Genomic DNA, 16,729 nt, shown 5'->3' with positions numbered 1-16,729 from the left:
AGAGCTCTCTGGAAAATGCATCACTGGTAGGCTCTACTAATCTGAACACATTTTTGAAGAGGAAGCTTTCTTGCCAGCCTCACTGGAACCTTGACTCAGTCCCTAAGTAACACATGCTGGTCAAATGTTGGGTTTGGGTCTTTGTGAAATACAGCAAGCACCTTATACAGTCTTGCGATGCCGTCTACACTACAGAACCCAGGCTTTGGAAACACTTGGTGTTGGAAACACTTAGAGACTGAAAACCTACTACAGACCTTGGACTCAGAGACAAGTCCAGAAAGGGTCTTGTCCATTGTGCCCCATACGTACATTGGTTCCACTCAGTCATAATTGCATACTTTTACCTTTTTTGATGATTTCCAAAGAAGGAACGTTTCCATTTGTGATGTTAAAGAGAGGCTTCTTGTGTGTGCATCTAATGAATTTGTGTATGCATCGGCCTGTTACACAGACTGGATGGAGCTTTTTGTAGTTTTCTTCTTCTCTTTCTGTCAAGCAACATCTGGGAATTTGGGTGTGCAGACCAATCCCGGCTGCCTGTAATGCTAAATCTTGAATAAGTCCTATCCCTTGTCACTAGAGAAAGTACTACTAAATCAGCACCACTAGGTAATTTTGGTGCACATGTGCACATGTGTTCTATTTCCTATTTTTGATTATGAAAGTGGTCTCTACTCATTTTAAAAGTTTATAAAATATAAAAAAGAAGAAAATCCTTTTGTAATCTTTCCGTCTGCAACAGCCTCAGTTAACATTATGAAATGAGTGTTTACTATGCATATTATATTTTATAGAGTTGAAATCAGACTGCTTACAAATGTTCATTTATTTAAAATATTCACACTTTCTTATGCTGTTAACATTTTTTGTATATCTGAACAATTGACTCTAAGAGAACAACCGTGTTTTTAAGCGTATATTGAATCCAAACATTGCAAGAGATCTGTTTCATGCATTTTTTGAAATTCATAAATAACACCAATAAAAATTGCTGTGGCTAGCATCCTGTTAATTAGTCATCTCAGTTTCATTTAAGTGAAAGACTTAAATATTTGCCTGTAAACAAATTTGCAGTGCCAGCTCACTAACTCATCACTGAATGGTAGCTGAATAAATTCTCCTGTTTTGTCCTGGGTATGTAACAGTGTTTCTTAACTTTTGTTTGGTCACCAGCCCTCTGAGAGTTCAGTGAAAGCTAGGAAGCTTCTTCCCAGAGAACTGTATATTCACACAGAAAACTAATTGTAATGATAATCAATTATGATATGCCAGGCCCTCTGCCAACTGCTCTATGTGTGTTATTTCATTTAATCCTCATGGTAGCACTATAAAGAATGCACTGTTTTCTTCATTTTTGAGAAAAAGACATTGAAGCTTTAAGGAGATTAAGTAATTTGCCTATGCCCGTAGACCTAGTATCCGAGCTCAAATTCTGATATTTATGACCTCAAAACCCATCTCTTCAATCATTGTGCACCAAATTTTAGGGAGCCCATACATTCCTAAAACCTGCTTATTGGTACTCATATTAATAAGGCCACGTTACCTATTGCAATCTAAAGATTTTCATTGGCAGTGAAGAGGATGTATGATTAATGAATCTCGCTGTTTTTGTAACTTATTTAATTAATATATGAGTATTTGTTGAATATCTAGTATTTTAAATACTTGTTAGGTTCAGTGATATGGTCCTTATCCCTAAGGAGTTTACTATCTACACGAGAAGACAAGGATTATATATGTAAAACAATGAGGAAAAAATACAAACATGAAGTTGAATATACAGTAATGAGACATTTCCATAAACTATATGTGAAAACGAATCTCTTTACTCTGTCATACTTTGAAGCAATTATCACTCTTTGATTCCCTGATTTATAAATGGAAAAGCAAATCTAAAAGGCCACCATGTCCTCTGGGAACCTGGAAGATTCAGTGTGTCATAAAAATGAGGTCTATAAAGTGAGACTCTCGGTTTCCTGAGTGGTTTTGTCTGTGTCATCTGTCAGCCCCAGGGAGCATGCTCAACAAGGAGAGGTGAGAATGTGTAGGCAGCTCTCAAGCATTTCAACCTTGTGTCACGGGGTAATTCTATTGAGTTGGACATGTGTAGGTAAGCAGAACACCTTGACAGTTGCTATATTTTGACTCAAGAAAGGTTCCTACTGACAGAGAGGACTTTAGTACGTCAAGTGATGAAACATAGCCTTGAGTCATGCAGGAGCAGTGGGGGGAAACTAGCAACTTTGGATGAAACCATCAGGCATGGGAAGCCTATTGAAGCCGACCACTGACAATCAAGGCAGTCAAAAAGAGTGGCTGTGGCTATAATTCAAAGAACTGCTTTCTGTAGGAGCACAGTATGGGCGAGTTGTACATCTGACTTGAGCAGCTGCTGCGTATACAAGGTTAGCACAGATAATGGCTGTTGTAAGATATGAAGGATGGAGTATGTCAGGCTTTCCATTAACATGGCCCTCTTCAAGTATTTGTACAGTTGTAGGATTCTACTCTTTTGAAACTTGAATCATTTGGCCTATAATATGATGGAATTAATTTGCAAATAGCATTTGAGTTTTCTTTTCCTCACAAATAGAAACCCAGTGCTGCTAATCATCCTATCTATAGTTTATCTCCTTTCACTTACAGTAGTTATTTTTTTGAAATATCTAAAATAATATTTTGTGTACAGTTGTAGAATATACGTGTGCTATATTTTGTTTAACAAATTTTGTTAAATTTCATTTCATGTGATGTTTCCATAATCCCTTTCAATTTTGTTTAGCATTATTTTTTTAAGTGGGGCAAGGATGTTATGAAAACCTATTCTGTCTAAGAAGCCCCAGATGGAAAATATTTTTTAAAAACAGGGATTCCCATAGTTGTTCACAAATCATCATTTAAATCTGTCCAGCTACTGGATGTTGGAAGTAATTTTCCAGGCATTTATGCAGGTATCTTGATGGATTTTATTTAATTTCAAAAAAAAAGTATGATACTAAGTCTGTATAATTTCTTAAATTCGTTCCTGGAATAAAACGTAATTGAAAACATTCCTTTTCATATTTGCTTTGAGCCAATACTGGAGTTGTTTTTGAGGTAAATGGTAGATTGATGTTAAATGTCCATCACACTTTGGCTTTATAGAGAGAATTCAAGACATAGTAACTGTCCAACTCTTGAATTTTCTCATTCTCTGTGTGTGGTGTGTGTGGTGTGGGTGTGTGTGTAGGGAGCTTAAACAAGACCTTTTGATTTCATAATAAGCAGGGCTTAGGGACGATAAAACTTGACATTCTTAACTGTTACTAGTGTCTGTCCCTATAGCCGTGCAGTTATCTTCTTGTTAACGATGTAGAAGCCAGAGTCATAAACTGAGCATGGACCCAAGGCGCTACTGTAAATTGCAAATAGCATTCATGTGGTGTCTTTGACCTAAGACTAAATTGGGGTAGAGGGAAGAGAAAAAAAAGAGTTTTCGAGAGCGGAATAGAAGTAGAAGTCAAGGACAAAGAGTACACTAGTAGGATGGATATGTGCAAATGTTCCGTAAGCTTTTGCCATGAGATTTGTTTAGGTAGGCTTTTCATATCTGCAAGTACTCCTTTGCTCAGGAGCCAAGCAGTGGGTTGGGACAGCTTCTGCTTGTGTGTGTGTGTGTGTGTGTGTGTGTGTGTGTGTGTGTGTGTTGGCAATAATGCAGTCATGAGATAATACAAATAATCAGTGAGGGAATAATTAATGATGTGGCAGGGAATATTTTTTGATAAATGCTTGGGGAATGAGGTGACAGGCGTGAAATTAGAAAATTCCTTCAGCGATCTAAAATATAAATAGCTTTCGGAACTGAAAAGAGTTTCACAGCTGAAGATTTTATTGTGTTGAGAGGAAAAACTTTTTTCTCTCCCCCACTCCCTCCTCCTTTGCAAGTTGTTTGTCCATTCACAAAACAAATACTCTGAAGCCCAGCGCGGCTCATGGGAATAAATTTCAGGTCGAATTAGTACAGTTTCCTTGCTGTCAGGATGCTGGAATTAATGGTGTTTTGATGACACGAATTTTGAAGGGCAAACAAAGAAGCTGAAGGGAGAGAGACATGACTCCTTAGAAGCTTGGTCCTCCTCTCCCCCAGCCTCTCTTGTCTTCCCTGTCATCCGTCTGCCAATCTCCCTGTCCATGGTTAGTTAAAGGCGCTTTTTATCCTCTTTTCTTTCCCACAGAGTTTGCCAGATCCGGCCCGGTGCCTGGGTTCCAGGAGGACACGCTGCAGTTGGCCTTCATCGACTTGAGACAAGTAAGTCTTTGTGTTTTTGTTTTTTGTTTTTCTTTTAAGATGTGTGACTGAAGACCATCAGGTCTTAAGGAAAAGGGGAGGGGAGGGGGATTGGCGTTGGCGATTCACACTGGAGACCTAAGGGTTTTTCCCTGTGTTTGAGGCCACCTCTTTTATTTAGCTATCTGGGATCCTTAGCTATGGTGGAGTTAAAGGTTTTGTGGGTAGAAGGGAAGGCAGGAGGTGGGAGGAGGGACCCAGAGCGTAGAGGGACTCAAGTGACCCTCAAGTGATGTGACCCATTGTGCTATAGTTGGCTTCTGCAGACACAGCAGAAAGATAACTCCACAGACCAATGCTAAGCAGGTGCACTGATGCAGAGACAGCCTGCCTGGGGACTTTTGTTTGTAGATAATGAGGGCAGCAGCATTTAAGAAAAATGAAATATTTTACATTCTGGATGGTTGGTTTGGCTTGTTGACTTTTTTCCTGCTGCCTTCAGTCTTCCCATCCCCTCCTTTGTAGAATGTGGTCAGCCAAGAGTGACTAAGTGGTGGTTTTAGAAGATGATTAGCAAAGGCCCTGACCAGTCATGCTAACCTGACAGGCAACCCTGTTAAAGTAGTGTTGATGAAAGCCAGTCGTCAGGCATACCTGAGCTTTGCGAGCCCATCAGTTAGAAAGAGTCATTCTCTAGGGCTGTTGCTTGCAGATCAAAATGGGCAGGTTGGTAGGGCTCGGTGGTTTGGGTAGAGAGGAACAGGATGGGCGGGGGCCGAAAGAGGGAGAGAGTTAACCGGGCTCTGTCATCTCTTCACTCTGAAGATGGATGGCGTTGGATAGAAAGTGTGAATGAAGTAAGAATCAATGACTGATGCTTCTCTCCTATTAAAACAATCTTTTTTTTTTTTGTCTGTTTTAAAAAGGGGGCTGGCTTTGTTTCTCCTGCCATAATGATGCAGTGCCTCTTGTTTTCAGAGCTGACATAGTTTGCATTCTGAAAACTTTTAGATGCCCAGAGTATTTCTTAAAGCTATAGGACCCCTTGTATTGGTAGTCTCCTTACCACTGTGACTCGATTCATGCTGGAACAGCTTTTAACCCATAATGGATGGCCTGAGCTACCCCTGAATCCTTGTGGATGGGTGGTGTAATCTGTCATCTGATGACAATTCTGGAAAGCCCTGTTAAGCAGAAAACAGAAAATTGTGTCTCTATAGACCCGCCAAAGTTTGAGGATTCAAGCCGCGTCCCAGAAACGTGTGTCAACTTAATATTTGGGGGCCGAGGTGGGGGTTCTCGTACACATAAAGGCTTTCCCAGCATGGTCACAAATGGAGCCGAGTATCTCTTTCCACACTTATGACCTTCCACCTGTGGATTCAGCAACTCAACTGAGACATTCAGGTTTTAACCCCTTGGCTGATGTGAGACTGGGAGATTGGGATTTTGCCTTAGGGTTTTGTGGAGTGCTATCTGTTGGAATTTTCTCCCTTGTTTCTTCTCAGAAACTTCTGAGCCAATTGGCTTTTCTTGGAAAGCAGAAACTGAATTTCATTGGAGAGCCACATCCAAGGAAAAAATTTTTCCTTTCTCACTATTCATGAGAAGGAAGTGTGGTCATTCTCTCTAGTTTGTGGTTTTTGGTCCCTATGGAAAGCAACTGGTGTTCACAGAAAATGTTAACTAAGGGAGTAAGTTAGAAAACACAGCCAAAATAAGGTGGATCTGAGCCGGGGATGAATGCTCAAGTATTTGTGGGCTCTCAGTGAGCACTGGTGTTTATGCTTAAGTTCCTACTTGCTGTTACATTTCTGTTCTCAGACTTCCTTTTATGATATTTTAGCAGGAGAAACCAAAACTCCTAAATTTTACTAAGAAGAAGAGTGTGTCTCTTCCTATTGAATCAGTCACCTAATTTCTAGTTGTCTCTGTCTCTGTTAAAACAATAACTTTCCTTACCTAGACCATTTGAAAAACTTCCCCAGCTCTCAGGCTGTAGCTCTTTATTAGCAGCCCTCAGGTAGGTGGAATCATTGTGAGAAAAATTATCCCTCCCTGTTCTCTTCTGAAAATATTGATCTCTTTGCAGTCCATCTTCATTATTCTCACAACTTGTTTAAAATGAGCATCTTTTTAAAAGGGGACTTCTTCTGAACTATGGAGATGTTCAAACTATCAGGAGAAAACCTGGGAGTATGTTTCCAAAGGAGATATCTGGACCTCAAATGAAGCATGATTAAGTGCCTTTGAGTATGTTGTCCTTCTGCATGTTTCCTTCGGAATCCCATAATAGAATTATGGAATTTGGGGGTTGGGACTCATTTGAAAAATCATGCAGGATAACCTTTGACTTGATACTTGAAACCATGTGTAGCACCCAGACTGTGCCTGTGTATCCTCCTTGAAGAAAACTCGCCACCCCAAGACAGCAAGGGCCTCCTTATGACAACCTGATTATTAGAAAGATATTTCTTTTTTTTTTAATTTTTTTTAACGTTTTATTTATTTTTGAGACAGTGAGAGACAGAGCATGAACAGGGGAGGGTCAGAGAGAGGGAGACACAGAATCTGAAACAGGCTTCAGGCTCTGAGCTGTCAGCACAGAGCCCGATGCGGGGCTCGAACTCACGGACTGAGAGATCATGACCTGAGCCGACGTCGGCCGCTCAACCGACTGAGCCACCCAGGCGCCCCTAGAAAGATATTTCTTAAGTTGGCTAAAATCTGTCTCGCTGAACTCTGACCCTCTGGTTCTTTATGTTTTTATTAATGCATCACAATTTCGGGGACAGGGTTCCTCTCCTGATTTATTGAGCATCCTCTCTGCTAGCAATTGAGTCTTTATCACATGTATAGCATTGAGACCCACTCCTCAAGGAGTCCTCACACATTCGATTTTATGAAACAGATTGGAGACTCTACTCTCTTCGGTCTATGTGTTTCTTTCACATTGTTAACAACACAGATTTTTATCATTCTAACCGGTCTAAACCTCATTAGATCCTGATTCAGTTTTCTAGCTTAGTGACTGACTTAATCATCATGTTCTTTCTGAGTCTGACGTAACAATATTAAGCAGGCATGGCAGAAGTTAAAGGAAGAAGTTAAAGTTAGGGCAAGTTCTGGGGTGTGCACCCATGCAAAGCACCACGGTTACAGTGCAGCAAGGGTGTTCTTTTACTGTCATTGACTGTATCTGCCTCACTGCTTTATGAGCATGTTCATTCTGATCGTACTTTTGTGTTGCCTTGCTTTAGAGTGTTTCAGACACTGTCAAGTGAATAATTTTAAAATAATCAAAACACAGAATATTTGATGAGATCATCTCTGCATAGAGTGTAATAGCACAGTGTCATTTAAAAGCTATAGAAATTCAATTAGGACTCAATTTAGATACGGATAGCAAAACGATTCATCCTTTCCCACCTGTCCTGTCTATTCTCAGTCTCCTACTTCTTAAGGAAGAGTGAAATGACATCTTGACTACACAAGCTTTCATGATATTTTATATGCGTACAGCACTTCATAGTTAATGTACATTTATGTGCAAATCTCATTTGTCAGACTGCTAGGCTTAGAAAACCTGCTGTTAATGATAATGTGAATTAGTGCAAATCAAAATCTCCTTTGCCACTAAATGTCCCAAGTCCATAAAAGGAGGATTGCAGTATGACTTCACATTCATGTGTTCAAATATGTGTGTGAATCGCTATCAAAATCCAACTTCGGGTTAATGTTAGATCTTGACAAGGACAACTTAAAGGGCCCACTTATTAGCTATCCTGAAGTGGCATATGCACTCCAAGTACTAGTAGCTGCCAGCCCTTAATGTTTCATCATTGGGAATTACCATACAAGGTCCATAGCAGATTCTCAGTAGTGACTGGATTCTCTACCAGTACTCTGGTTTGTGTTTTTCTTCTTTTGTTAAGCATTCAGTAGATAATACTAATGTATATTAGAATTTGAACTTCCGTTGATTTTCATTTCAGCTTATTTTGTCAAACTCTGAGTGCCTACCGTGAACAGAGCACAACCCCGGTGCTGTGGGAATACAGAAGTGAATATCATACAGTCTCTGACCTCCAGGAGCAAAGAAGTGATCAGCAAATACTTAATTTTAATATAAGTCAGTCTGTAGTGAGCATTACATTGGAAGGATGAAGCTATTACATATGTTTCAATTATTTCGTTGTGTTTTGCTGCATAACAAAGCACCCAAATGCCTTGTCTTAAAAGAAGAATCATTTATTTAACTCAAGTTTCTACAGATGAGCAATTAGGATAGGTTCTGTGGGCTCACTCACACCTTGAGGTCAGGTACTAGATTCACTAGGAACTGCCTGGTCTAGGGCGTCTTAGCTAGACTGACTCTTCTCTGCTCCATGTGGTCTCTCATCCACCAGCAGCCTAACCCAGGCGTAATCACATGGCGTATTGGTAGGTTTCAAAAGAGCAAGGGGAAATATGCAAACCCCTTAAGGTCTACACTTGGAACTGGCAAGCCATCGTTCCCACCACATCTTATGGGCTAGAGCTGGTCACAGGGCCAGCCCAAAATCAAAGAGCGGGGAAATCAACTTCAGTTTATCCTCCGGTTGGGATATAAGACCTTTATACAAACTATGCATCTATAATTGCAGAAAGAGGCCATGGAGTGGAGAGGTCTTCGGGAGCCTAAGTAGTTATAAAATACTGCATTAAAATAGTGGAAAGTTCAACTGATAGAAACCAGGCATTGGTGAGGGAGGAAAGTGTTTTAAGCATAGAGAATAGCCAGTTTTAAGTTTTGTTTAAAAACATATATGGAGTTGTTTTAACTAGGATCTAGACTATCTTTCCTTTTTTTTAAGTCTTAGACTAATCTTTTTAAAACCCCATTTCTTACTTTCTCTTCTTCATTTCTTACTTTTACTATTCAGCTTCCTCATGGACCTGTTTTTTTGTTTGTTTGGTTGGTTGGTTTTGTTTATGTCTTCTCCTTCTCAGCAAACACTGCTTATTGTAGGCTACCCTGAAACATTTCACATTTCTGTTACATTCACTGTGAGGGAATCGTAACTTCCCTAGATAATTAATTATTTATATTACTCATTTAATTCCCAGCTGTTCACCGTACATATTTGACCAACAGGAAAAGGTTTGAGTGGATTCTTTTCTTTAGTAGCATCACATTATTTTCTGTTCCTTGGCCCCAACTGTTGCTTACTTCCGATATACTAAGTTTTTATAGAGCTGAATGAACTAGGTTGTGACATTGCATCAGATCTCCTGAATGGAGCTTGTTGGCAACGACTCTCAAACAGCAAAGCCATCCCAAGATATCTGCGGCTTTTTTTAGATGGAGCTGGTGACATTCCCTCTAGGCCAGTTATTCCCCAATTTCTAAACCTTCTGACTAAAGTAAACACGGTGCATTTCCATTGCAGGCACTTAACTTGCCTTAACAACAACTCTAGGACCTAAGAGAAATAGTTGTATATTTCTTTGGAGACGTTGAAAGAATTCTGATGTTCGTGTTAGAGGCGTAAAAGTGAAATCAGGACCGTCCACTCCGTCAGGTATGAAACCTGGGAACAGCTCAGAAACTAACTATGCAGAACTGCCCTTCCTGTTTCCCAGCCTGTCTTCATTCTGTTCAGTAAAGTTTTGGTTTTTGAATCAAATTGCCTACTTTTCTTCTTTTTTCTGCTCCCAAGTCTAATGAACAACCACTCCCACTAAGAGGAACATCCCCCCTTTGCTCTACTGATCTAGGCTCATGTGGAAAGATCTTAACTTTGCTTAATAACCACTTACGTGTTAGCCTCAGTAGAATACCAATTGATAGAAAAACTGAATTTGTCTGATACCGCACATAACAAGATGATATATAGTCAATAGAATTTCTTTTTTTAAGGTTTCTCCCTAGCCAGTCTAAACAACCCCTAACTTTTAGGAAACTACAGAGGAGGCCTGCATCAGGGTAAGGCGGGCCTACATCTTAAAAAGGCCTCAGGTGGCAATCTTCTACATTTCGTCACAACGGTTAAGCCCTATTTAACAGGAAGAAAGTCATTTCCCACATGTACTTCTTAATACTGGTTTTTAACTTGCTGGGATGTAACCTGGAGGTTTTGGTGGGGGGCGGGGGATGGCCTATAGTTTTCCTAAATGTTTACTGAGCAGTTGCCAAGGAGTCATGGTGGAGAAAATGAGAGGTGTGGGGAGAGTTGGTAGGGGGATGTTTTTGTGAAAGGATGTTCTAGGTGGAGGAAAATAGAGTGGTGTGTAAATCCTCAAATCCTCTGGTAGTGAAGTATATGGGCCAGTAACGCTGGAGGTAGAACTACTCTCCCAAGTGCTCACCTGAAATATTCTGTTGACCTTCAGATTGTGTATGATCTTGAATAAATAGTGGCCAGTAAAACTGGGAGTCATCTGCGCCAGGGTTCAGAAATCAAATAGCTCGATAACTCATGGAATTGGAAGATGCCATTACTATGACTAATGTGGATGGAGGGGTCAGAAGGAATGGTTTAAGCCATTAAGCACATTATCTTAGAAAAGATCATCTGCACTACTGGTGTGGTAGCATGTATATGTGGTTAAATGTCATTTCAGAAATGAAATCCAGAGTCATCCTATCCCAAAGGCATTGGTGGTTGGAAGAAGATAAAGTAATAATAACAGACTATCTGCACAAATCTCTTTGCTGAGACAGAGGTACTAAAAGTTCCTACAGACCCTAGTCCATGTTTTAACATAGATAAAGCAAGCAAACTTTATAGACCTCCCTAAATCAGAAGTATTCATTCATTCATTGGACACTGTCCCTAGCACTATTATAGTGACTCTAGTGGTGTAGTTGGGAATAAAACAACTGCATCCAAGGGGTTGCCAGTTGGTCTCGATTTTGATTCTTTTTTATATTGATGCTGTATTGGTCAGTTTTAGGGACAGCCGCAGAGCTTTCTGCAAATCCCCAGGGCCAGCCCAAGTCTGTTGTACACCGATACACAGGCTTTCAGAAAAGAACCTGTAGCTGTGATTTGGCAGCCTGGCATACATAAGATGGCCATCTTGAAACGCTTCAGAGGGTGGTCCTTTGGTTTTTGAAAGTAGGGTTTTCTGGTTGTTTTGACAAAATTGTTGTGCCCATGTTATTTTGACAGCACCAGGGTGATACCTTTAACCTCAAAGGAATCTCTGACCGCAAATGATTCCTGTTCCCGAGCTGGGGAAAGCTTACGCCTTTGGTCTGGTTCTGTAAAAAACAGAGATAGGAACGTTTCTGAGAATAGACTCCACCGAGCTAGACTTATGACCTCATGTAAGCCAAGGCTAGATCAGCACACACAGGATGGGGCACAGGTAGATAAGGTCTTCAGCCACTGAGATAGATGCTGCTGCTGCCACTGAAAATCAGGTATCTTTCCTTATGTAACTGGGCTGCCATGGAAAATTTATAGAAGGAATTGCCAGTAATATGTAACACATTCTGGGATTTACCCAATGCCCTTGGTTGATTGGAGGAAAGTCTATTCTAGAACTGCTGAAACTTTGTCTCACTTCATACTAGCCTCTCAACTAGGGAAGGAGATGCACTCAGAAATTCTGTCTCAGGTTTTTTTGTTTGTATGTTTGTTTGTTTTGATTTAACATAGAATCCATTTTTTTTTCCAGACCAGGATCTCATGAAATAATATCTGAGCAGGTGCGACTCTTTGGTATAGAAAATCATGTAAGATGTTATTTAAATGCTAGGAAAAAAAAAACAGACATTTTAACAGTCCAAATGACATCATAGCATGTGGGGATGACCATTTTCTATTCATTGTCCTCTCACTATGGAAATCATTTTAGCAATTCAGAAGTCTAATTTCTTAAAGTCTCATGGAGTTGTTTCAAGAGGTTGGGAATCAGAGAAAAGGGAGCATGTATTAGTAGTGGATGCCAGCCACACTGAGATCATGATAGTTTATAAGAGATAGATTCCTCATTGATTTTTCACAGTGGAGAATAGTTGGGGTCCATGAAAGGAAGGTGAAAGGTCTGATGAACACCGCTTTGTATTTTCCAGGGGCTTTGCTTTTCCTCGGAGAGGAAGCTTAGCCATTTAGCACGAATGTAGGTGGGAGACACTCGGTTCTTTGCCCATTTGTACTTGGTAAAGTGGTAGCTTCTGAGCCTCTTTGAAGGCCCTCCCTCTTATAGACAGTTTGTGTGTCTGGAAATGCTGACTCGTGAATGACAGGCACTGTGGGCCCTGTCAGGGTCCTTAAGCTGTATTAATAGCAGTTATGTGGAAAGAAGTTATGTGGAAGGAACTTTAGCTAGCTAGGAGCAGTTGTAGATAATCTTTTGGGTAGTAGGAGACAAAACACCAGACGTTGGATGTGTTTTCCCATGAACAATACATTGGGTTTGGCCTTTGACTCATGGATCGCCCCAACCCCAGGTTAACATTATCCATTGTTGCCGTCAACCCATATTGGCACAGTCTCGGGTTAGATAGGAAGTCTAATCTAAAGCTCGCTCAACAGAGTTGTCTAGCACTTCCTACTTGGCAAAGCTGGGCCACTTAGGGGTTCCACCAGAGCATACAACAGCCTTTCCAGTGTATGCTAGACATACTTTTTCCAGAAGTGTGCATCTAGTCTGCAACTATCTTCTACCCCGTTGCTCCAATAGCATGATGGCCGCTTTTAAAGTGGGCACAGTGCCAGTGTCACTCTGGATAGCCTTATAGCCAAGTCTCTCAGTTCAGAGGCTAGAGTTTTGTTCCAAATCAAGCTCTTGTGGGAGGAGCTAATAAGCATAGTGTAGTGAAAGCTACCTGGTAGTTTCTCCCTTTGCTCAGGGACAGCATTGGTGATCCTCTGACCGAGGTGACCTGTGAGGCATGCTGCCTGGGCTAGCGTGAAGTTCTGCACCGCTGTCTGCATCTCCCAACACGCCAAGCCTCAGGAACTTGGGAGGCTTCTCCCGTATCTCAACACACAGCCTGAATATGCAAACCCACACACGTGGAATTTGTGGATTTTCTGAGATAATCACATTTTCGGGAGAAAGGTCAAGTGAGTCATTACCAATGAATTTCCCTGGAAGTAGCAGTGGTATCAAAGTCTGTCGCAGGAGTACTGGCAGCATTAAATAAAACCTGATGGATTCTGAACACACATCTCATCTTCATTAACTGCACTGCCTTAGTGTCCTACTAGAGAACAGCTACAAGCCTGGAAAGGGCCAAGAGCCAGGCCTCAATCTAGCTAACTACTGCATCTATTGACAGCCGCTGGAGGGCAGCAGAGAGTGACAACAAAGGTCCAGGTTTAGGGAATTGAGGCATATTTCAATTTGCCAAGGAAGAAGCCCCCTTAACTGTAAGAGAACTCACTACCTAGGAGCCACAGTTGCAAGCCTGGGCTCCTGGAGAACAAGGACCAAAAAGAGCATCTACAACCCTGATCTGAAAATTAAAACCCTCCTTCTAGGCAGGTTCCTAGGAATGCATAAAGAAATGAGATAAGACTGACTGGGAAAGGGCAACCAGACAACATCAGTAAAGTAGGGAACCAAAAGGATAGTCTAAAATGTTAAGTCTCAAGGGGGAAGCAAAGATGGAATAGGAACCAAATGAAAGAAAGCTACAGTGGAAGGCAATCCAGACTGAGCAAGTCGCAGAGGCAAAGATAGAGTCAGGAAAGACTGACTCCCTGAGACAGGTATACCTAGGAAGGAGCCTTGTGTAGGGCACATACCATGAGGCAGGGAGCTGCAAAGGGACCAATTTCAGACACAACTAAACAGTCAGATCTGTGAGAGTCTCATTTTTAAAGTAGCTCCTTCTTGATTAACCAGGATCATTTCTTTCTTAGTCTTTCTTGATTTCAAGAACAAAATGACTCATTGAGAATATGGCCAGAGAGAAGGATGATATGACTAAGGGATTCTTATGTGTGAAATAAAGTTGAACTTGGTCATGAAGCCCTTCTGGTAGCACTGGTGTAGAAGGACAGTTCACTTTCCTTGATTAGCTTCTGGTGTTCCCTTCTCACATTTTATTCTGTAACATTTGCTAAGAATATCCAGTGGAAAAGAAAAACTGGCTCTGGCAAACTAGTTACATAGGCAAGATCCTAGTCAATCCAGGGACTTAAGATCTGTTCCCAGTATGTTAGCAGAGAGCTGGTTAGTCTCTTCTAAATGCTGAACACTTAGCAATTTTCCAAACCCTGTAAGTGTGGAGAAACAAAACTCTCGGTTGGCCTCTTAAACTTCTAGTGTCTCCCTTCTATGTCTCAACCCCTTAAACATTGGGAAAATTAGGACTCTCCCATATCCACAAATTCCAGGAACCCTGTACTGGGTGTTAGGACAGCGTGAAGTTTGGAATTGGACAGACCCGGGTTACTAGCTGTGACATTTGGCAAATTATTTGACCTAAGATGCAGTTTCCCGCTATCTTTGATTATATGCTTACTAAATATTAAGTAACATGATTATGTTATCTTATTTAATGCTTACTCCAGCATTTTAAGCCTTATAAATTATTATAAAGTCTTCTTTTTTTATAGCCCAGGGTCTGTTTTCAGTACGTTAGTTCATAAATATAATGAATGACTAAATAAATTATGATATACCTAAGTGTCACTCATCAATAAAAAGGAACTATTTGATAATCCAATTCTAAAATTTATATAACATTCTAGAAAATACAAACTAATCTATAGGGACAGAGAGTAGATCAGTGCTTGGGAACAAGGGGACAGGACTGATGAGAAAGAAAGACAAGGGAGCTTCTTGGCATGATAGAAATGTTCTTGGTGGTGGTGGTAGTTACATAGATGTATATATTTATCAAAACCCATGGAACTGTATGCTTAAAATAGGTTTATTTTTATTGTATATAAATTATATCTTAATAAAATTGATTTTAAAAAGTAAGTCTAAAAAAATGTAAAATAACATTGTATCTATAAAATTCTAGAATTTATATTCTTATTTTCATTCCGTGTAGTATTTTGAGCTTCCTCCATGGTATTGAATGTATCAGTAGCTCATTTTTTAATTGATGAGTGAGATTTCTCTATATGGATATATAATAATTTAGTTAGTCATTCACCTGTTGTATTTATTAATATTTTGTTGTTTCTAGTCTTGGAATACTATGAACACGGCTGCTATGAGCATTCATGTACAAGTGCTTATGTGGATAAATGCTTTTATTTCTCTTGGGTAGTACATGCAGTGGAATTGCTGAGTCCATGGTATGTGTATGTTTAACTTTATTTTTAAAAATGTCAAACTCTTCCAAAGTGGCTGTGCCATATTCCACACCCACCAGCAGTGACTGAGAGAGCTCAGGTGTTTACATATTCTTCAACGCTTGGTGTGACGGTCTTTTGTCTGTTGGTTTATTGAGGCATAATTTACGTATAGTAAAATTAATCCTTCTTAGATATACAGCTCTGTAAATTTTTACAAACTTATGCAATTATATAACCGCCACAAAAACCAAGAATATTTCCATCCTCAGAAAATTCTTTACGCCTCTGCGATGAGTCTCCTCTTCCAATTCCCAGCTCCCGGCAATGACTGCCCTGATCTCTGACACTATAGTTTTGTCATATAAATGGAATCATACTTTTAATTTTGGCCTCTCACACTTAGCATAATGCTTTTGAGATTCATCCATATTGTTGCATTTATTAGTAGTCCATTCATTTTTATGGCAGAATGGTATTCCATTTTAGGGATTGTTTACTCATTCATCAGTTGATGAATATTTGAATTATTCCCAGTTAGAGCTTTCATGAATAAAGCCATTTGTGTAAAGGTTTTTGTGTGGACATGTGTTTTTATTTTTCTAGAGTAAATACTTAGGAGCGAGATAATTGGGTCATAGAGAAAGTATATGTTTAACTTGCAAGAAGCTATCAAGCTCTTTTCCAAAGTGCCTTTACCATTTTCCTTTTCCATCAGGAATATATGAGAGTTGCAGTTGCTCTTTACCCTGACTAGTATTTGATATTGTTGATTTTTTTTTATTTGCACCATCCTATTAGGTATGTAGTAGGATCTTGGGGTGGTTTTAATGCATATTCCCATAGTGACTATTGATGCTGAATTTCATTTTGTATACTTATTTGGCATCCATCTCTCTCCTTTTGTGAAGTGTTTGTTTGAGTCTTTTGTCCAGTTTTTAAAATAATTCTTATTATTGGGGTGCCTGGATGGCTCAGTCGGTTGAGTGTCCAACTTCGGCTCAGGTCATGATCTCACGGTTCGTGAATTCGGGCCCCGCATCGGGCTCTTTGCTGACAGCTCAGAGCCTGGAGCCTGCTTCCGATTCTGTGTCTCCCCTGTCTCTGCTCCTCCCCCACATGCACTCTGTCTCTCTCTGCCTCTCAAAAATAAAGAAAACTAATAAAAAAAATTTTTTTAATTCTTATTATTGAGCTGTAA

At 40.1% G+C, this 16,729-nt stretch overlaps 1 protein-coding gene across 5 annotated transcripts in view; it reads left to right on the top strand.

Moving 5' to 3' along the window:
* Nucleotides 1–16,729, top strand: part of EXOC6B (exocyst complex component 6B) — a 611,818-nt gene that overhangs the window by 450,532 nt on the left and 144,557 nt on the right. For 4 of the 5 annotated variants that reach the window (XM_030310833.1, XM_030310832.1, XM_032592666.1 and 1 more), the window contains exon 20: nt 4,224–4,297. In XM_030310833.1, the coding sequence (XP_030166693.1) occupies nt 4,224–4,297 (74 nt within the window). Of the gene's footprint in view, nt 1–4,223; nt 4,298–9,708; nt 10,018–16,729 lie in introns of those variants that run through there. The other variant, XM_030310837.1, reaches the window with a different exon arrangement.

The sequence above is a fragment of the Lynx canadensis genome, chromosome A3 (genome assembly GCF_007474595.2).
Source record: "Lynx canadensis isolate LIC74 chromosome A3, mLynCan4.pri.v2, whole genome shotgun sequence".
NCBI lineage: Eukaryota > Metazoa > Chordata > Mammalia > Carnivora > Felidae > Lynx > Lynx canadensis.
This window is presented reverse-complemented; position numbering and strand designations above follow the sequence as displayed.